Source organism: Dipteris shenzhenensis, chromosome 22 (genome assembly GCF_047967505.1).
Source record: "Dipteris shenzhenensis isolate YYH24624 ecotype China chromosome 22, Dip_SZ_1.0, whole genome shotgun sequence".
NCBI lineage: Eukaryota > Viridiplantae > Streptophyta > Polypodiopsida > Gleicheniales > Dipteridaceae > Dipteris > Dipteris shenzhenensis.
In genome coordinates, this window is record NC_141617.1 from 10,074,255 (window position 1) to 10,092,386 (window position 18,132).

General features: G+C 45.1%; 1 protein-coding gene across 2 annotated transcripts in view; it reads right to left on the reverse strand.

Annotated features, from left to right (window-relative positions):
• Positions 1–18,132, reverse strand: part of LOC147887707 (C2 domain-containing protein At1g53590-like) — a 122,863-nt gene that overhangs the window by 67,081 nt on the left and 37,650 nt on the right. For both annotated transcript variants that reach the window (XM_087393477.1, XM_087393478.1), the window contains 4 exons: positions 2,090–2,185; positions 1,887–2,018; positions 1,628–1,780; positions 1,454–1,495 (listed from right to left, as the gene is read on the reverse strand). In XM_087393477.1, coding sequence (XP_087249603.1) covers positions 1,454–1,495; positions 1,628–1,780; positions 1,887–2,018; positions 2,090–2,185 — 423 coding nt within the window. The remainder of the gene's footprint in view (positions 1–1,453; positions 1,496–1,627; positions 1,781–1,886; positions 2,019–2,089; positions 2,186–18,132) is intronic.

Below are 18,132 nucleotides of genomic sequence, written 5' to 3' on the forward strand. Positions count from 1 at the left end.
GTCCGTACAGATCCGCACGGTAGTCCCATACTGCTCTATACTTAAATATCCGTACAGCATAAAATGTGTCTTTTCTATCTCCGCTTCTGTGAACTCCCTCCTTGTCAACCAGCCGCCTTACGTAGCTTTCTCCTGGGAAGTTCCATAGAGAACCTTACCAAAAGCATCAAAGCATGAGAAAATGCCACTTCGCAACCCAAGGCCCTGCCCGCTTTATTTCCTGGGGTCTAGCCAACATGCATGCACTAAAATTCACACCCTTGTGACAGGTCATAGGATGCTTTTCTTCAGGACGTATGGCTGCTTCTAGTGAGAGTTGTGGGCTCGGTTCAAAGGGTTTGGTTTGGTTTGGTTTGGTTTGGTTAGGTTAGTATGTTCATCGCGTCCATGGATGTCACTTGTAGGGAATAGGAGGTTATGGCTATACAAGGTGTCCCAATTAAATTATTGACCTGGGACCCCGGTGAGTGAAGCTGTATAGTAGCAAGTACCCACTCCAAAAGCATTCCCTTTTTCCAATTTACAATCAGCAATGCAAGGAAGTTTCAGATTCGAGCTAATGACTTAAGACCATCCAGAGCAGCCGATTGGGCAAGAGTTTTCAGATTAGCTTGAACTTAAAGAGTTGTTTTTGGAGGAGGCTTTCCTCAGAAATAGGAAGATCTTTCTTTTCTTTTGGCTTTCATTTACTAGAGGTATTGAAGTAAACAAACGGAAAGAGAAATTTGAAGCTGATCCTTCTTGCCCATGGTGTATGCATGTTACTGTCTATCCAAGATTACCTTTAGGAGTTAGGGTCATTTAGGCAAGGATAGCTGGCTTACGGGAAGAGTAATCGCATTCACTTTGTTTATCACTTGGGGTGCAGTCACATGGCTCTCTTTCAATAGACCTCAGGTTTTCAATGAAATCCATGTTTTGTCATGGGCTTTCAAGGTACAGTCTTATCTTTTTCAGGTATGCACTGTGTTTGTTTCACTCAATAGAAGCATGCACATACTTCCGTTAAAGCAAGTTGGAAGATCATTGCTAGTACCACTGCCGCGCACATTTGAAGGGCCAGGTGTATAGAGGCAATCGACAGGAAGCAGGTTTATCTAGCTCAAACTCTGGCCAGTGTATGGACAAACATTGTGCATCTAGATTGCAGGGGAGTTCAGAGCGGTCTCATTTAGGAGGAGGTTGTTTCTCTAGCATGACTTCACATTTCCAGCCAGATTCTTGGCTCTTTCAGGCATTGCATGTTCTTTAATGCCATAACTTTTCATGTTCTGCATGATGTATTTCAACCTGCGGTTTTTACTCCAGGTGTTTCATACTTAATAGATCTCATTTTATTAAAAAGGGAGATCGAATATTCGGCCCCCATTTTATTAAACATTTCCTTGCGCCAATGGCTCTTATTATTTTCTCTCTTATCATAATTGTAAGGAACAAAGCTAAGTATGCATACCTCAACTAACGATTGTTCAAAGGCCTCAGCCACCATCCTTTCCTGAAAAATAGCAGTGTCTTCATGACATTCTATATACATGAAAACTTGCATCTACCTAGCCCCTATGCTCTAAAACTCTTCTTTTCATCTTGCGATAATTGACATTAGAATTTTGTTCGTGTTTTCATTTACCATCCAGCCTGCCACTCCAGGAAGTTCACTGACATTCACACCATGATTGGAGACTGGCCGGGCAGTCATTTGAACATAAGGAGCATTCTCAAAGCAAAGCCGGAGACGAATCAAGAAGGGCCATTCACTTGAAAACTTTATTCCAACCCGAACCTATACCAACAACATAATCTTGTTGTTGCAGAGATTGCAGCTCAAATACACCAAGAAAATAGAACATTATTAGGCATGAAATGTATTTTTTCTGCGATAGACATACCTTCCCTTCAATTTGTAGCCTTGAGATATGAATGTTAGTCCAAATGCCTAGCCCAACACGTCTTCTCATTTGCACAGCAAGGACTGCATCCATATCTTCTCCTGCTAAAAAGTCCAAACCCAAATCCAAAACCTGCATATCCAATAAAACACATAATCAAGCCATCAAGATGAAAGAAGAACATGAGGGCACTAGAAAATTACAAGGTGATCATCATCTGCTGTCCGGTCAAGGGTGCGAATCGCAGTGAATAAAGGTGGGCTCCTTCCCAAATACAGATGTCGCAAGATTGCCTTCCTCTATGGAGGGTAATCACTTGTTAGCTTTCTTTTCTCTCTCTCTCTCTCTCTCTCTCTCTCTCTCTCTCTCTAATAAGTGCAGTAAAGAGAAGATTGTCATTGGAAGTACAATTTTTTACATTGGATGCAATATGCCAACACAAGGGTGTGTAGAAGACACTTGGAGAAACAAGCCTTGGAAAATGCAATGGCAGCCTTCATGATAGGGACACGTCACAAGGCCACATCCAATGTCCTCTCCAGTCTCAACAGCATCTGCCTCAACTTGATAGAAAAAATCGATAATCTGGAAGCCACAAATGTGGCTATACAAGGTGAAAAAGCACATGTAGACAAGACATTGGCTGAATTGAAGACCAAGGGGGAAAAGTGCACGAAGAATGGAGAAAATTAAAGGCCAAAAGAGAGGAATGGGAGAAGGAAAAAGCAGAGTGGGAATCAGGGAAAACCAGCCTTCAAGACAAGCTAAGCAATGGCGATCCAGTTATAACAACTCAAAGATATGAAACTGACCCCGGAGGGGACATGCAAAGCCATGGAGATCCGTAGTAAGTGAGGCATATGAAGCTCAATGTACCCTAGTGGTGTGATGAATCCCTCCTCCGAGATACGAAGACAGTGATCTCTGTAGAAACTCAGCTTCACTGGAAGCTCCCTCGACTCCAACCAAGTCCTAAAGATGTGTAGCTACAAGAGATCCTCTCGAATGACCTGGTTGGTATGTGGCCCGATCGGGATGGTGGGTGGGACTACGGGAGGGGCATCGAACCTGTACTGAAAAAGAGGTATCCTATCAATGTGAAACCCTAGTCTCACAAACCATCTGTGAGTCCATGCATACCAACATCGCTCGTCTCCCTCTGCTGCCAACCTCATGGAGGAATCGAGAGCTAAACATGGCCATCTCTGCCTCCCTGATGTGTAGTCCCCATATGATCTAACCCGGTGTAGATATGTGATGGTCTGAAAGGCTGCATCTAGCTGGAGTGGAGAAGCACCAAACTCGGCCTGAATGATGTGATGTGGTACAGATGGTTTCCCCCAGATCATCCGTGAGAGAATGAGAATCTGCAAGCGCTACACCCGTGTCCACTCTATCTCTGACATGTCAGGTCCCCAACAAGGGCTGCCATACATACCGGCTGGTCGGACCAAGGAGTCGAAGAGAAGAGCCTTGGTCCGAGGGTCCTGAAAGTGTGAGTAGAAAAGCACTGTGTCTCTAGCCGAGCCAGTGAGGCGTATCCTCTACTCAATATGGCCTGCATCATTGGTCTCATCGTGAAGATCGGGTCGGAGAAGATGACCCCCAAGTAAGTATATGAGGATACGATCTCAACTGGTGACCCACAGAAAGTAAACTGCTTCCGTTGCATGATTACTCGAGAGTTGTTAAAGATCATGACCTTGGTCTTGCCAAGGTTGACCTCCAAATCATGGGATAGACAAAAAGCCTACACTGCATCCAGGTGTTGCTCGAGCCCGTCGGGTGTGGACGACAAGAGTGCCACATCGTCTGCATAAAGAAGAATCCTGATGATGATCCCGGCAAGTGAGCAACCAGTCCCTCCGAACGCCCCCATGAAAGTCTCCAGGTCATCGATATAGAGGCCAAACAAGGTTGGTGATAAGGGACAACCTTGTTTGACCCCTATGGTACTCAAGATCTCATCCCGATTGATGTCTGGACACGAGCCTTGGAAAGATTTTTTCTTACGCTACATTCAGTCCTATACACCTTCTCTTGGGGGAGATTGGATGGACAGCACGAGATGGATCTTTACTTCAGCCCATCACAGATCTCCCCCCTCCCCTCTCATGGCTACCATTTTGAAAGCTTGGGACAGCTTCAAAGGCACTCTTCGGAGAGTTCCACCCTCCTCTCGCGAAGAGATAAACAGGCAGCCTATCATGTGGAATGATTGTATATTGGATGAGCATGGAAGACCACTAGGAGCATCACATTATATGTAGTGGTCTAGATGGGACAAGGGTCCTGCCTCCACGGTGGGGGCCTAGAAAGCATTCAGGAAGCTTCCACAGGATCAGAAACTATTATCAGTCAGCCACCTTAGAGGGAGTGCAATCGGGATTCAACAGATAGATGTAGCCATACCGATACAGATGGCATGCCCATCACAGAGTCCACTTGGTTGGGTGCTTTCACGAGGACGGGTATTCCTCTGCAGGTTATAGCCATGCGGGATGCACGGGAGGATGCCCTTGTTTTTTGCGTTTAGTCGAGACTCGGGCTTCACATATCTTCAGAGGCTATTCTTTTGGGGGTTGCCTTTTAGCCGGTCACGATTGCAGGGTATTTGGAGTGGGGGAAGGATTCACTGTGATATCTTGATCCTAACCCCGTTCTTCTGGCACTTGAGTCTTGGAGACTCTGGTGTATGGTGGTTCCCCCATTAGGTCATGCAGTGGGATCCTAGGGAGTGGGAGTGGATTGATGAAGAGCACCGAGGGAAGAGCATCACCTTCTTTCGTTATACAGTCAGAAATGCCAAGAGATTCCATCTCAACAGTAGAGGTTGGAGGCCCTCTAGAGCTCATCCTTGGGATAGTTTTTAGATTTATGCAAATGTGCAGGAAAAACTTTTGGAGAAGGCTCCGGAAATCTCTCAAGAATAGAAAAATCAACCTTTTGTTTTGGCTTTCTATTCACGAAGGGATTGCAGTGAACCTGTGGAGATCCAGGTTTGGGGTTAACCCTACATGTCCTCGATGCCACACAGCAATTGAGTCAGCTCAGCATTGCCTCTGAAAGTGCAGACAGGCCAAGATGATCTGGAAGAGAGTTGCTAGAATACTCTCCATATTTCATAGAGCACCCTTTTTAATGACCTGGGGATCAGTTGCATTGTTGTTTCTTACTGGTCATCAAGTGTTTTTCGAGGGACATGGCTCAAACTCAGCCTTCTTTGTACGACGACACCTTGTGCAGTCATGTTTCCTCCAGGATGTTCCTTTCCCTCCTTTCAGAGCGGCCCGTGCCTTCGTAGACACATCTTGGGAGATTCTGGCTAGTATTTCAGCTTAGCATATTTGGAGGGCCAGATGTACAGAGGCGATGGAGAGCTCCAAGGTTCACCCTTCCCAGACTATGGCCAATATATGGACTTATACTATACACACTTTGATGGCCATATGGGCGACCATGTAGGGATCTTTGAGAGCAGCTACCGCTAGGAGGGATATTTTTTTCAGAGTTTGGAGAGAATCTCCTTTCTTCTCTGAGTCTCCTTCAGGGTTGAGGTGGCATTTTCAGCCCCCACCCTGTATTTTTGTTAGCTCTTTCTGAGCTGGTTTATTCTTTCATGCATGTCATGATGTACTTCCACACTTGAGCTTGCTCTTGCCGTTTTTGTTCATACTTAATGAAGTCATCTTTTTGGGAAAAAAGAACCCAGTGAGAGGGCTGCCCGCGATGACAAGATACACTTGGGAGTCACCTCATAGGATAGAGATAAGGACAAATAGTGAAATACAAGGCTCTAAAGGAGTGGCAATTCTCTTTAGATCAAACCTAAGACGGCCTATATTTGTGATGCGGAAGGAGGAGCATGCACGCCAAATGTGGATATGAGTTCAAGCGCCCGACACACGATCGATTTTCATTGCAGTATGCTACTCCCCCCCAAATACATCATTGTATGTGCATGAGGTAACCACAGAGAGCCACAGCCCATACAAGACGATATATGTTGATATCACGGAGTTCTCCAAGCAAGGGGAGATTCTCCTCTTGGGTGCCTTCAATGCACATACGGAGAGCAGACAGATCGGTTTGCTAGACTTTGGAACTGACCCCACAGGGTACCAGAGATTGACCTAGCCTTGGGATAGCTACACATTTAGAGGATGCACCATAGGTCATAGGGTATGGGGAACACCTATTGGAGATGGGATCAGAACATGACCTGGTCATATATAATAGACACCATGGAGGGATGGCAAAGTTGAGGCCCCAACAAGACCCCTTGTAATGAAACTCCGAACAACTGTGGATAGGTCTACCCTCATGAGCGTGAGGGCAACCTTGAAGGGGACCAGATATGCTTGGATGATTGTAGGATCGATAGGCAAAGAGAGAGTGCAGATTGCAAAGAGTCGATAGAGTCTGTGACGTCAAAATCTAGGATAATGAAAAACTAGGAGTACAAGGTACTTGTACCTAGACCTAGGACTAAGTGTCCTAGGTGTCACATAGGACTAAGTGTCCTATGTGGCCTAAAAGGCACTAACACAACAAGTGCCTACATTTATGCCTACAAGGCACATACCATGGCCTATAGGGCATCACTAGAACCACCAAAAGATGGCCTACAAACCCCCCTCCATGGGATGGGCTGAAGTACTCTGGAAACGTCTCAAAATACCTGGTATTTTTTGGTCATGGTGGCACATGTTCATCCAAAAGAATATAGCCACATATGAATGTACAAGGGATGTCAGATCATGTAACAAAGGAAACCAAGTGTAAAGCCTGTCGAAAGACTTCGAACTTGGGACGAGGAAGTGCCTTTGTAAACATATCTGCTATGTTGTCCTCTGTGGGAAGATAGGACAACTCTATGTCTCCTGCTAACAACCGCTCCCGAACATAATGATAGTGAACTTCAATATGCTTGGTATGCACATGAAACACTGGGTTACGCGCAATGGCCAAACCACTCTGGTTGTTAATGTATACAATAGTGGAGGATGTATGGCGAATACCAAGATCTGTAAGTAACTGTCGAAGCCAAACACACACTACTGTAGCGGTGAAAGCTGCCCTGTACTCAGCCTCACAGCTAGACGTGGCAACTGTTGGTTGCTTCTTGCCGAGCCAAGAGATACATGAATTGCCAAGCAAAAAACAATTGCCAGTATGTGACACTCTGGTGTCGCAACATCCTGCCCACTCACTATCCGTGTAAGCCTGCATGGTAAGTGAACCCTGATCACCATAGAAGAGGGCTAAATCCTGAGTGCCTCTGAGATAGCTGAAGACTCTCTTCACTGCCTGCCAATGCTGTGAACTGGGCATGTGCATGAATCTGTTGAGCTGAGATACTGCATACTGCAAGTCAGGTCTGGTGTGACATAAATAAATAAGGCATCCAACAGCCTGCTGATAAAGAGTGATATCACATGGTGGGCTCCCATCATGAGCTGAGAATTTGAAGCCAGGGTCCACGGGAGTAGAGATTGGCTTGCAATCCTCAAACTGAAAACGATCAAGGAGCTGTCCAATATACTTAGACTGAGACATCATGATACCCCCCTCAACATGAGCAAACTGAATGCCCAAATAATAATGGAGCTGTCCCATGTCTGACATGTCAAAAATCTGCTGCAAATCAGCCTTGAAAGCTGCAAATTGCTGAGTATCTGGGCCCATGATGAGCATATCATCCACATATAAAATCAGCACTAAAAAATCAGATCCACTCCCACGGACATAAAGAGTGGGTTCTGTGGGACTATTCTGAAAACCAAGGGATAGTAAGTGTGCATGAATTTTGGCATACCATGCCCTGGGTGCCTGCTTCAAACCATAAAGAGCTTTTCTAAGCCGGCATACCTTATTTTCAAAATTAACAACCTCAAAGCCAGGAGGTTGTGTGACATAAACTTCTTCCTACAGATCCCCATGAAAAAAAGCAGTCTTGATGTCAAGTTGGTGCACTTGCCAATGATGATGGGCTGCAATGGCAATGACACATCTAATGGTGGTAATCCTGGATGTGGGAGCAAATGTCTCCTCAAAGTCAATGCCTTGTTGTAAGGCATACCCTTTTGCAACAAGACGGGCTTTGTATCGATCTATGATGCCATCAGATTTCCTTTTAATTTGTAGACCCACCACGTTCCAATGGCATGCTTGCCGGGAGGGAGATCAACTAATTCCCATGTGTCATTTTCGGCAATAGATTGTAACTCAGCTCTCATTGCATCCATCCACTGTTTGCTGTCAAAAGCATCTTTATGGCACAGAGGCTCTTCATTGCAAGCTGTAGCAAGGAGTGCAAACTCAAGAAAGTGACCATGATGTCTGTTCCCTGATCTTGTCCGGGCAGCAAAAGGCTGATCTTGTTTGCTGTCCCTAAATGTATCAAGAAGCCATCTGGGAACTTGCCTTTGCTGTCTATTGACAGCTCTTTCTTCAATGACTGCATCATGAGTGGTGGGATCATTTTGTGCCCGAAGAGAAACCTGCAAATCAGCATGAGGTTGTGGCTGATTATTGCCTAGTGGAGGGCCTGCAGGAGGCTCATGTTGCTGGTCAAAATCCTCTTCTGATGATGGCAGAGGTAACCAAGATTCAAAGGCATCAAACATGTCAACATCTGGCTTTGCTTTGCAGTCCACAAGAGGAGAAGCTGAATGTTCAGCAAAGATCACATCTCTACTGACAATAATAATTGCCTTGTCATCAAGCTTATGTCTCAGCTGAGATGGTACATGAACATATGCAAGAGACCCAAAAACTCTCATGTGTGAAAGTGAAGGCTTCATGCCTTTCCATGCTTCATAAGGTGTAATAGTCTTCAATGCCCGTGTAGGTGATCTATTCAACACATAGTTGGCATACATTACTATATCAAGCCAAAATTTAATGGGCAAAGACTTGGCCTTAAGCATGCATCTGGCCATCTCCATTGTGGACCTGTTTTTCCTTTCAGAAACAGGATTCTGCTGAGGAGTGTAAGGAGTAGTGCATGAGTGAATAATGCCCCGTGAAGACAGAAACGCATCAAACTCCTTTCACATATACTCTCCCCCCCTATCTGTGTTGAGGGTGACAAGCTTGCATCCTGATTCATTCTCAACCATATTCAGCCATCTCTGAAAGCGTAAGAAAACTTCAAATTTGGCCTTTAAAGGATATACCCAACAATATCCTGTGAAATCATCAATGAGAGTCATGAAAAGAGATTTGGACAATTCTTTTGAAAAGGAAATCAATGCATCTTACCCAAAAGACAACCCTCACACACATGTTTGGAAACTGTGTGAGTCTGAGGTACATCATTTGCCATCTGCTGTGAACGTAGCTTTGCAAGAGCTCTATAATTGAGATGGCCCATTCTCTCATGCCAAAGATGACTTTCAGCAAGATGTGAATCTGAAATAGCCAATGCTTCAATAGAAAGTGCAGCTGGATGATGATCAAGGTGATAAAGCCCTTTTTGCAAAGTGCCAGTGAGAACTATGGCATTATCATCACGACGATCATAAACTAGACATCTGTAGCCATCAAAAATTACTATGAAACCTGAAGTAGCCATTGCTGAAATTGAAATCAAGTTGACTTCAATCCCAGGCACAAAAAGAACATTTGTCACAGTGACCGGATGGCTTGAAACGGATGTGAGCTGCACATCGCCAACTCCTTTTACAGCATATGAAGCATTATTAGCACATGTAACAGTCCCCCCTCCAGTTGCATCAGCTAAAGAATGAAACAACTGTCTGCAAGAAGTGACATGCTTGGAAGCACCACTATCAAAGTACCAAGACTGAGCATCATTAGCAGTAAAGAATGCATCAGCTTTGGATGGATCAAATGAGCAATGGACAGCCCATGCCCAATCATCCTGAAGAGCATGTGCATGTGAAGCATCTTTTGGCTCATGGGATTCAATAGCATGAGAGGCATTAACTGTCAATTCTGCTTTCTTTTTCTATGAAGCAATGCGCTTCCTGCATTCTGAAATGTCATGTCCAGGCTTGCGACAATAGTTGCATCTTTTCTTCTTTACTTTATCTGCTGTATTTTTAGATGCATGGGAGGAATTGCAGCTGCTATGCGCAGATTTTGGCTTGCCCATAGGCTTGGAAGCCTTGCCTCTTCCTGTCTGCTGTGAAGCAAATGCATGATCAAGAATAATGGCTTGTCTATTAGCTCTACTTTGCTCTTCCTGCAAAAGCAAAGTAACTAGCTGATCAAAAGAATAGTGGTCTGGATTACCCATGGCCACTAATCGAAGGGTTGTAGCAAACCCTTGATATGTATCTGGCAGTCCATTCAATGTGGTACTAACAAGCTGTGAATTTGGCACCACCTCATCAATGTTGGCAAGCTGTTCCATGAGGTCCTTGACCTTTGTCAAGTATGCATCCATTGACTCACCTTCATTCATACTGACTTCCTGTAATTGCCTTCTCAAATATGCAACACAAGCTTCATTGCGAATCTGATAGAGAGAAGCCAATTTATCCCAAGCATCCTTTGCTGTCCTGCAAGACCGGATGTGTGGAATAATGATTCTCTTGCATGATACTCAAAACCTTGTAAGGTCCATAATACCTATGAGCAAGTTTAGCATTGGTATTACCTTTCAAGGAAGCATGCCTAGACTTATGTAATCTGAGAAATACATAATCCCCTTCTTTAAAATGAAGCTCTCTCCTATGCTCATCAGCATAATCCTTCATCCTTGCTTGGGCCCTTACCATATTATAGACTCATGTAATCTGAGAAATACATAATCCCCTTCTTCAAAATGAAGCTCTCTCCTATGCTCATCAGCATAATCCTTCATCCTTGCTTGGGCCCTTACCATATTATCTTTACATTGCTGTAATAGAGCAGTCATGTGAGGTTAGGGCGAACAGAACAAGCCAAGAATGTCCTAATTTGGTGCAGAAAAACAACAGATCGTCGCTTTCTTCACTTTCTTGTGCCAGAGAGAAAAAAACGTCAATGTTGACTCAATCCTCCTTCCTTTTAGGAATCTCATGCATAGAAATGATCAGGGAAGCAAGGGCTTTCCACTGATGTAAGAAGCCCCAAATTCTCAGCATTTCGAAAATCGGGGTTTCTCATAGCCTGCCATGTGGCAGCTCACAACAGAGAGCACTTCTGGCACTGAATTTTTGCAAAGAGGTAGGCTCCAAGCTCAAGAGTAGATGCTCCATATTTCAAAGTGATTGGACAAAGAATTTCCCACCAATTCCCACGAAAAGTGCTCTGATACCAATGCAACAGGACTGCTCCTAACTAATAGTAAACACACCCAAATTTGGTAGAATATGCAGGAAGGTTAGAATAGAGTAGTACCTTATGTTTTAGGAAAAAGGTAGGGGTAGAAGGTCATGGGCTGGACCAGCAACAGAGACTTGTGAGTGGCTGCACAAGGACAGGAGGAAGTCAATCCTTTTTAGAATTCAGCTGAGTGTTGCAACTCTTGCTGTGTATTCTATTTCAGTAATGAAGTACAAGTCATGAATTGCCTTGCCAAGTACAACTAGAGCCTTTATATAGGTATGGCCCAGGGCAGCACAAAGCAGTATTGCTTATGGGATTACCTCCTAGGATGCCACGTGGCAATTTATGGTATCCCCTAAAAAAAAAGAACACTTACAAGCCAATAAAGGCCTTTCTACTAACTTTTAGCCTAAGTAAAAAGTAACCATCTGTTACAAATGGCACCCTCTGGTCCGACCTTGGAGGTTTCCTAGAGACATAACTGACAAGAATATAGGTTTCTATACCACGACACATGAGAGCCCGGAGAGAGGGCTGCCCACCGTGACAAGATACACATGGGAGTCTACCCATAGGAGGAAACTGAGGAGGGATAGTGGAGTACGAGGCTCTGGGGGTGTGGCTGTCCTCTTCAAATCAACTCTCAGACCACTCCTTTCAGTGGTTAGGAACGAGGAACATGCACAGCACATGTGGATTAGAGTTCAGCTATCAAAGGCACGACTGATCTTCATTGCGGTGTGCTACTTTCCTCCGGATACATCATCCTATGCACGTGAGGTTGCCACAGAAGGGAACAGCCCGTATCAGAGTATACATGATTTTATCACAGAGTTCTCTAGACAAGGTGACACCCTCCTTGGTGACTTCAATGCAAGCTCAGGGGACAACCAGGTGGGACTACTTGACTTTGCATCTGATTCCCTCATAGTACCAAAGTTAGATGCAGCTGAGCTCAGGATAGTGAGACACTCAGCAGATGCTCCACAAGTGACAAGGTATGGGCAGCACCTGCTTGTGATGGTACATGATCTGATCATATACAATGACCTTCAAAGATGGCCATCATCCGGTGGACTCACTTGTTTCCCACATGGAGTGGGGAAGAAGCACAGTGGACTACCTGATGGGCTCCCTTGCCTTCGCATCTCAGATTCACGACTTTGTGATACCCCCTCCCCCACTCGGTGCTAATCACTCATACTTGACATTCTGTATTTCCACTACTAGGACAGCCATATAGAGAGTCGTCATTATGTCCACTCGGACCCATGTTCACTTTGACCAGACTCTTGATCCAGTTTACGCGAGTCACTTCGCTCGAGAGCTTCCGACCCTACATGGAGCGGAGGTAGATCTTACTAAGGTTAGCTTCAGTGGTACATGAGGCTGCCATCATATCTTTCCCTACGACTCGACCCACACATGCCCCGGCTGGGAAGATGCCTCAGAACCCTTGGTATGATGATGAATGTAAGGAGATGAGATCTCACCTCACACACGAGCAGGCCCTGGGACACTTGACCTCATCTGAGGCGCATGGCATCTCACGTCGGATGACACAACGTAAGAAGCGAACTTTTCTCTCACAGGATTGATGAGGTGGTCGGATCCTTTCGAGGGAGGCACCCGACTATCAGCTGAGGACTCCTATCAAAGGGGAAACAGCCCATTCCCATCACGGACCAAAAGATTTGGCACAGATATGCATGCTCCTTATACGACATCCAAGGTCAGATGCCACCAGATATGTCCTCTATGCCCAAACCCACTACTTATCACTTGTTAACTGCGCAGAATGTGAGGAATGCCCTCCATCTGCATAACCGGAGAGCACCCCACCATGAGGGGCTACATACAGAGCACTTCACACATAGACAGGAGGTCTTGGCCCCGGTTCTGACGCAGCTATTCAACCATGCAGTATGCCACGGTTCTCACCTACTTGGAGCACTACCACCATTGTACCAATACATAAGGTGGGACACCCCATGGATACTGGGAACTACCGCACTCTCATGATTGGCCACACTCTAGATAAGATTTATGGATCGGTACTAGAGAGGGCGATCAATAGTTATACAGAGGACCATGGATAGCAGGCTCTTGGGCACGCAGGCTTCCAGAGACAGCACTCCACACTGGACCTAAGAATCATCAAGGAGGTGAAGTCGAGGCGGCAAAAGGTCTACACTTGCTTTGTAGACTTTCAGAAGGCTTTTGACACAGTCCCTCGCTCTCGCCTGATCAAGCAACTATGGGAGCTGCATCTCCTAGAGGCCATGATCTGGGGAGTGATGAGTCTATACAAGTCCATCACAGAGCAAGTCCGCGCTCCTCGGGAGCTATCAGATTGGGTTGAGAGCACCATAGGGGTGAAGCAGGGTTGCCCCCTATCATCGACTCTCTTCGGGCTATACATTGATGAGATCACATCCTTTGTTGATCGCCTAGGAGGAGAGGGCTCCCTATTGGCTGATTTGATGATACAGATACTACTATATGCAGATGACATAGTCCTCATTTCGTCCTCATCCAAGGGATTGCAGAAACACTTGGAGGCCTTGGGAGATGTTCTACAGAAAGAGGAACCTGACAGTCAACCTTGGAAAAACCAAGGTTATGATCTTCAATACATCCCAAGCAGTGCTTCATCGACATCGACATCGACATAGTTCCACATACCGAGGGGACCCAGTGGAGATAGTGCAGTCCTACACGTACCTAGGGGCAGTATTCACGGGACCAGGACCCATGCCGCCAGAGCACGACTCACGAGGGAAGGGTGTCCTAGCCCGATTAGAGAGACAGTGCTTCCAAGCGCATTTTCAAAATCCACCGGACGAAGAGCTGGCTTTTTGACACTCTCGTGAGACCGACTGCCATGTATGCAGCACCTTTTTGGGGGAGTGACCTTTCAGCTACTGACTGGAACGGATTTGAGAGGCTACAACCGAGGCTGAAAAATCCTAAATCCAGCGAGAAACAAGAGATCCAACTCTGGCCTCGCCTAGAAACAGCTTAGGAGAAGTCTTCCAAGCATGGAGAACAGAAAAACCAGCAACGACAGCCCAAAAAACAAGCAAAAAATAGGTCAAAATCCCTGTAGACAGCTCCTGTTCAGCCAGAAAGAATTCACAGCACCTGGTAGCAGCTCCTAAACAGCCTGAAGATCACAACACCTATCGCAGCTCCTGGCAAGCCCGAGCACCTGGCAACCTCCTGGTCAGTTGTGAAATCCCTAGACAGGCTCGTGGTCAATTGTGAAATCAACAGGCAGGCTCCTGGGTAGCTCCTAGTAGGTGGCAAAGCTCCCTGGGAACTCTTGGCAGGCTCTTGTAGGTGGTGAATTCCTCTTGCAGCTCTAGCAGGCTCAAGCAAACCTCGAAATCTGCTATGGCGCCGTCTGGGGCTGTTTCTGGCATTCTAAATCCAAAAGAAGGCCCCTGTGCTAAAAATAGCAATTTTTTAATTGCACCACTCTTTTGGCACCCTGTTGCACACTTTGGCCCTAGGAATTAATCGCCTAGTAACTAGACGCACATTCACAATTCCCAAGGGCCCACTAGGTAATTTAATTCCCCAAGCCCCGCACACATGGCCGGACCCTCGCACCCTAGAGGCTCAAGGCAGTCACGCACAAATTATAGGAGTCGCAAATCAAAAGTCCCATAATTTCACATCCTCGTGACAAACCCCCCTCTTGAAAAAAGGCAAACGTCCTCAATTGCCTGCAAGCCAAACAATAAGAAATAATAGCAATGGAAAAATCAAAAGCAAGTGAAATAACCAAAGCTGAAATAGAAAAATAACCAAATAACCAAATCTGAAAGACTGCAAACAATGCCGCCAACAAATCAACCAAGTCTGAAATGCGAGCGACCCAACAGACCAACCAAACCTAAAAGGACAGCATACCAATGATGCCAACAAGTCAACCAACAATGAATATGTATCTATAGAGCCATGGTAACAAATACAAAATACATTGCACATAAGATGCATCATTACCACGTGACTAGTACAACAATCATAGAAGCCCTCACAACAAAGATACTGATGCTTTATCCTCTAGCACCCCAGCTGCTGCTCCTCCAACTCAGGAACAAACAAGATGGGATGCAAGAGATGCAAATGCACATTCCTGTATTGCTTTATCATGGAAGAGAATCATTATTCCAAACATCCGGTCTTGCACGACAGCAAAGGATGCTTGGAATAAATTGGCTTCTCTTTATCAGATTTGCAATGAGGCACGTGTTGCATATTTAAGAAGGCAATTGCAAGAAGTCAGTATGAATGAAGGTGACTCTATGGATGCATACCTGACAAAGGTCAAGGACCTCATGGAACAACTTGCCAATATAGATGAAGTGGTGCCAAATTCTCAGCTTGTCAGTACCACATTGAATGGACTACCATATACATATCAAGGGTTTGCTACAACCCTTCGACTAGTGGCCATGGGTAATCCCGACCACTACTCTTTTGATCAGCTAGTCACTTTGCTTTTGCGGAAGAGCAAAGTCGTGCTAATAGGCAAGCTATTATTCCTGATCATGCATTTGCTTCATAGCAAACAAGAAAAGGCAAGGCTTCCAAGCCTATGAGCAAGCCTAAATATGCGCCTAATAGTGGCAATTCCTCCCATGCATCTAAAAATACAGCAGATTAAGTCAAAGAATAAAAGATGCAACTATTGTCGCAAGCCAGGGCATGAAATTTCAGAATGCAGGAAGCGCATTACCTCAGAGAAAAAGAAAGCAGGATTGACAGTTAATGCCTCACATGCAATTGGAATCCCACGAGCCAGCAGATGCCTCACATGCACATGCTCTCTAGGATGATTGGGCATGGGCTGTCCATTGCTCCTTTGATCACTCACAGTTGATGCATTCTTTACCGCTAATGCTGCTCAGTCTTGGCATTTTGATAGTGGTGCTTCCAAGCACATCACATCTTGCAGACAGTTGTTTCAATCCTTAGCTAATGCACCTCGAGGGGGCACTGTCACATGTGCTAATAACGCTTCCTATGCTGTAAAAGGAATTGGAGATGTGCAGCTCACATCCATTTCAAACCATCCTGTCACTCTAACTAATGTTCTTTTTGTGCCCGGAATTGAAGTCAGCTTGATTTCAATTTCAGCAATTTCCACTTCATGTTTCAGAGTGATTTTTGATGGATACAAATGCCTAGTATATATATGATCTTCGTGATGACAATGCCATAGTTCTCGCTGGCACTCTGAAAAAGGAGCTTTATCACCTTGATGATCACTTAGCTGCACTCTCTATTGAAGCATTTGCTATTTCAGATTCACAGCTTGCTGAAACACATCTTTGGCATGAGAGAATGGGTCATCTCAATAATAGAGCTTTTGCCAAGTTACATTCATAGGACACGGCAATTGATGTACCTCAAACTCACACAGTTTCCAAACATGTGTGTGAGGGTTGTCTTTTGGGTAAGATGCATCGGTTTCCTTTTCAAAAGAATTGTCCAAAACTCTCGCAAAGGAAATTGCAGCTAGTGTTCAGTGATGTCTGTGGCCCAATGAGGACAAATGCCATTGGGGGGTACAAATATTTCATGACTCTCATTGATGACTTCACAAGATATTGCTGGGTATATGCTTTAAAAGCCAAATCTGAAGTGTTCTCATGCTTTCAAAGGTGGCTGAATATGGTTGAGAATAAATCAGGATGCAAGCTTGTCACCCTCAGCACAAATAGGAGGGGAGAGTGTATGTCAAAGGAGTTTGATGCATTTTTGTCTTCACAAGGCATTGTTCACTCATGCACTACTCCTTACACTCATCAGCCTAATCTTGTTCCTCAAAGGAAGAACACATCCACTATGGTGATGGCCAGATGCATGCTTAAGGCCAAGTCCTTGCCCAATAAATTTTGGTTTGATGTAGTGATGTGTGCCAACTATGTGCTGAATAGATCACCTACAAGGGCATTGAGGATTGTTACACCTTATGAAGCATGGAAAGGCAAGAATCCTTCTCTTTCACACACGAGAGTTTTTGCGTCTCTTGCATATCTTCCTGTACCATCTCACCGGAGACATAAGCTTGATGACAAGGCAATCAAATGCATATTTATTGATTACAGCCAAGAGAGCAGAGGGTATCGGTTATACCAACCAAATATTGGGAAGATTGTTGTGAGTAGAGATGTAATCTTTGCTAAACATTCAGCTTCTCCTCTTGTGGACTGCAAAGCTAAGCCAAAAATTGACATGTTTGATGCCTTTGACTCTTGGTTACCTTTGATTCCCTCAGAACGAGCAGACTTTGACCAGCAACATGAGCCTCCTGCAGGCCCTCCAACAAGCAATGATCAGCCAGTACCCCATGCTGATTTGCAGGTTTCTCTTCCAGCACAAAATGACCCCACTATTCATGATGCAGTGATTGAAGAAAGACCTGTCAATAGACAGCAAAGGCAAGTTCCCAGATGCCTTCTTGACACATTGAGAGACAGCAAACAAAATCAACTTCTTGCTGCCCGGAAAAGATCAGGGAATAGACAGATGCATGGTCACTTTCTTGAGTTTGCACTCCTTACTACAGCTTGCAATGAAGAGCCTTTATGCCATAAAGATGCTTTTGACAGCAAAAAGTGGATGGATGCAATGAGAGCTGAGCTACAATCCATTGCCAAAAATGACACAAGGGAATTAGTAGATCTCCCTCCCGGCAAGCATGCCATTGGTACCCGGTGGGTCTACAAGTTAAAAAGGAAACCTGATGGAAGCATAGATCGACACAAAGCCTGTATTGTTGCAAAAGGGTATGCCCAACAACAAGGCATTGACTTTGAGTAGACCTTTGCTCCCACTTCCAGGATTACTACTATTAGATGTGTTATTGCCATTGCAGCCCATCACCATTGGCAAGTGCACCAGCTTGACATCAAGACCGCCTTTCTTCATGGGGATCTGCCAGAAGAAC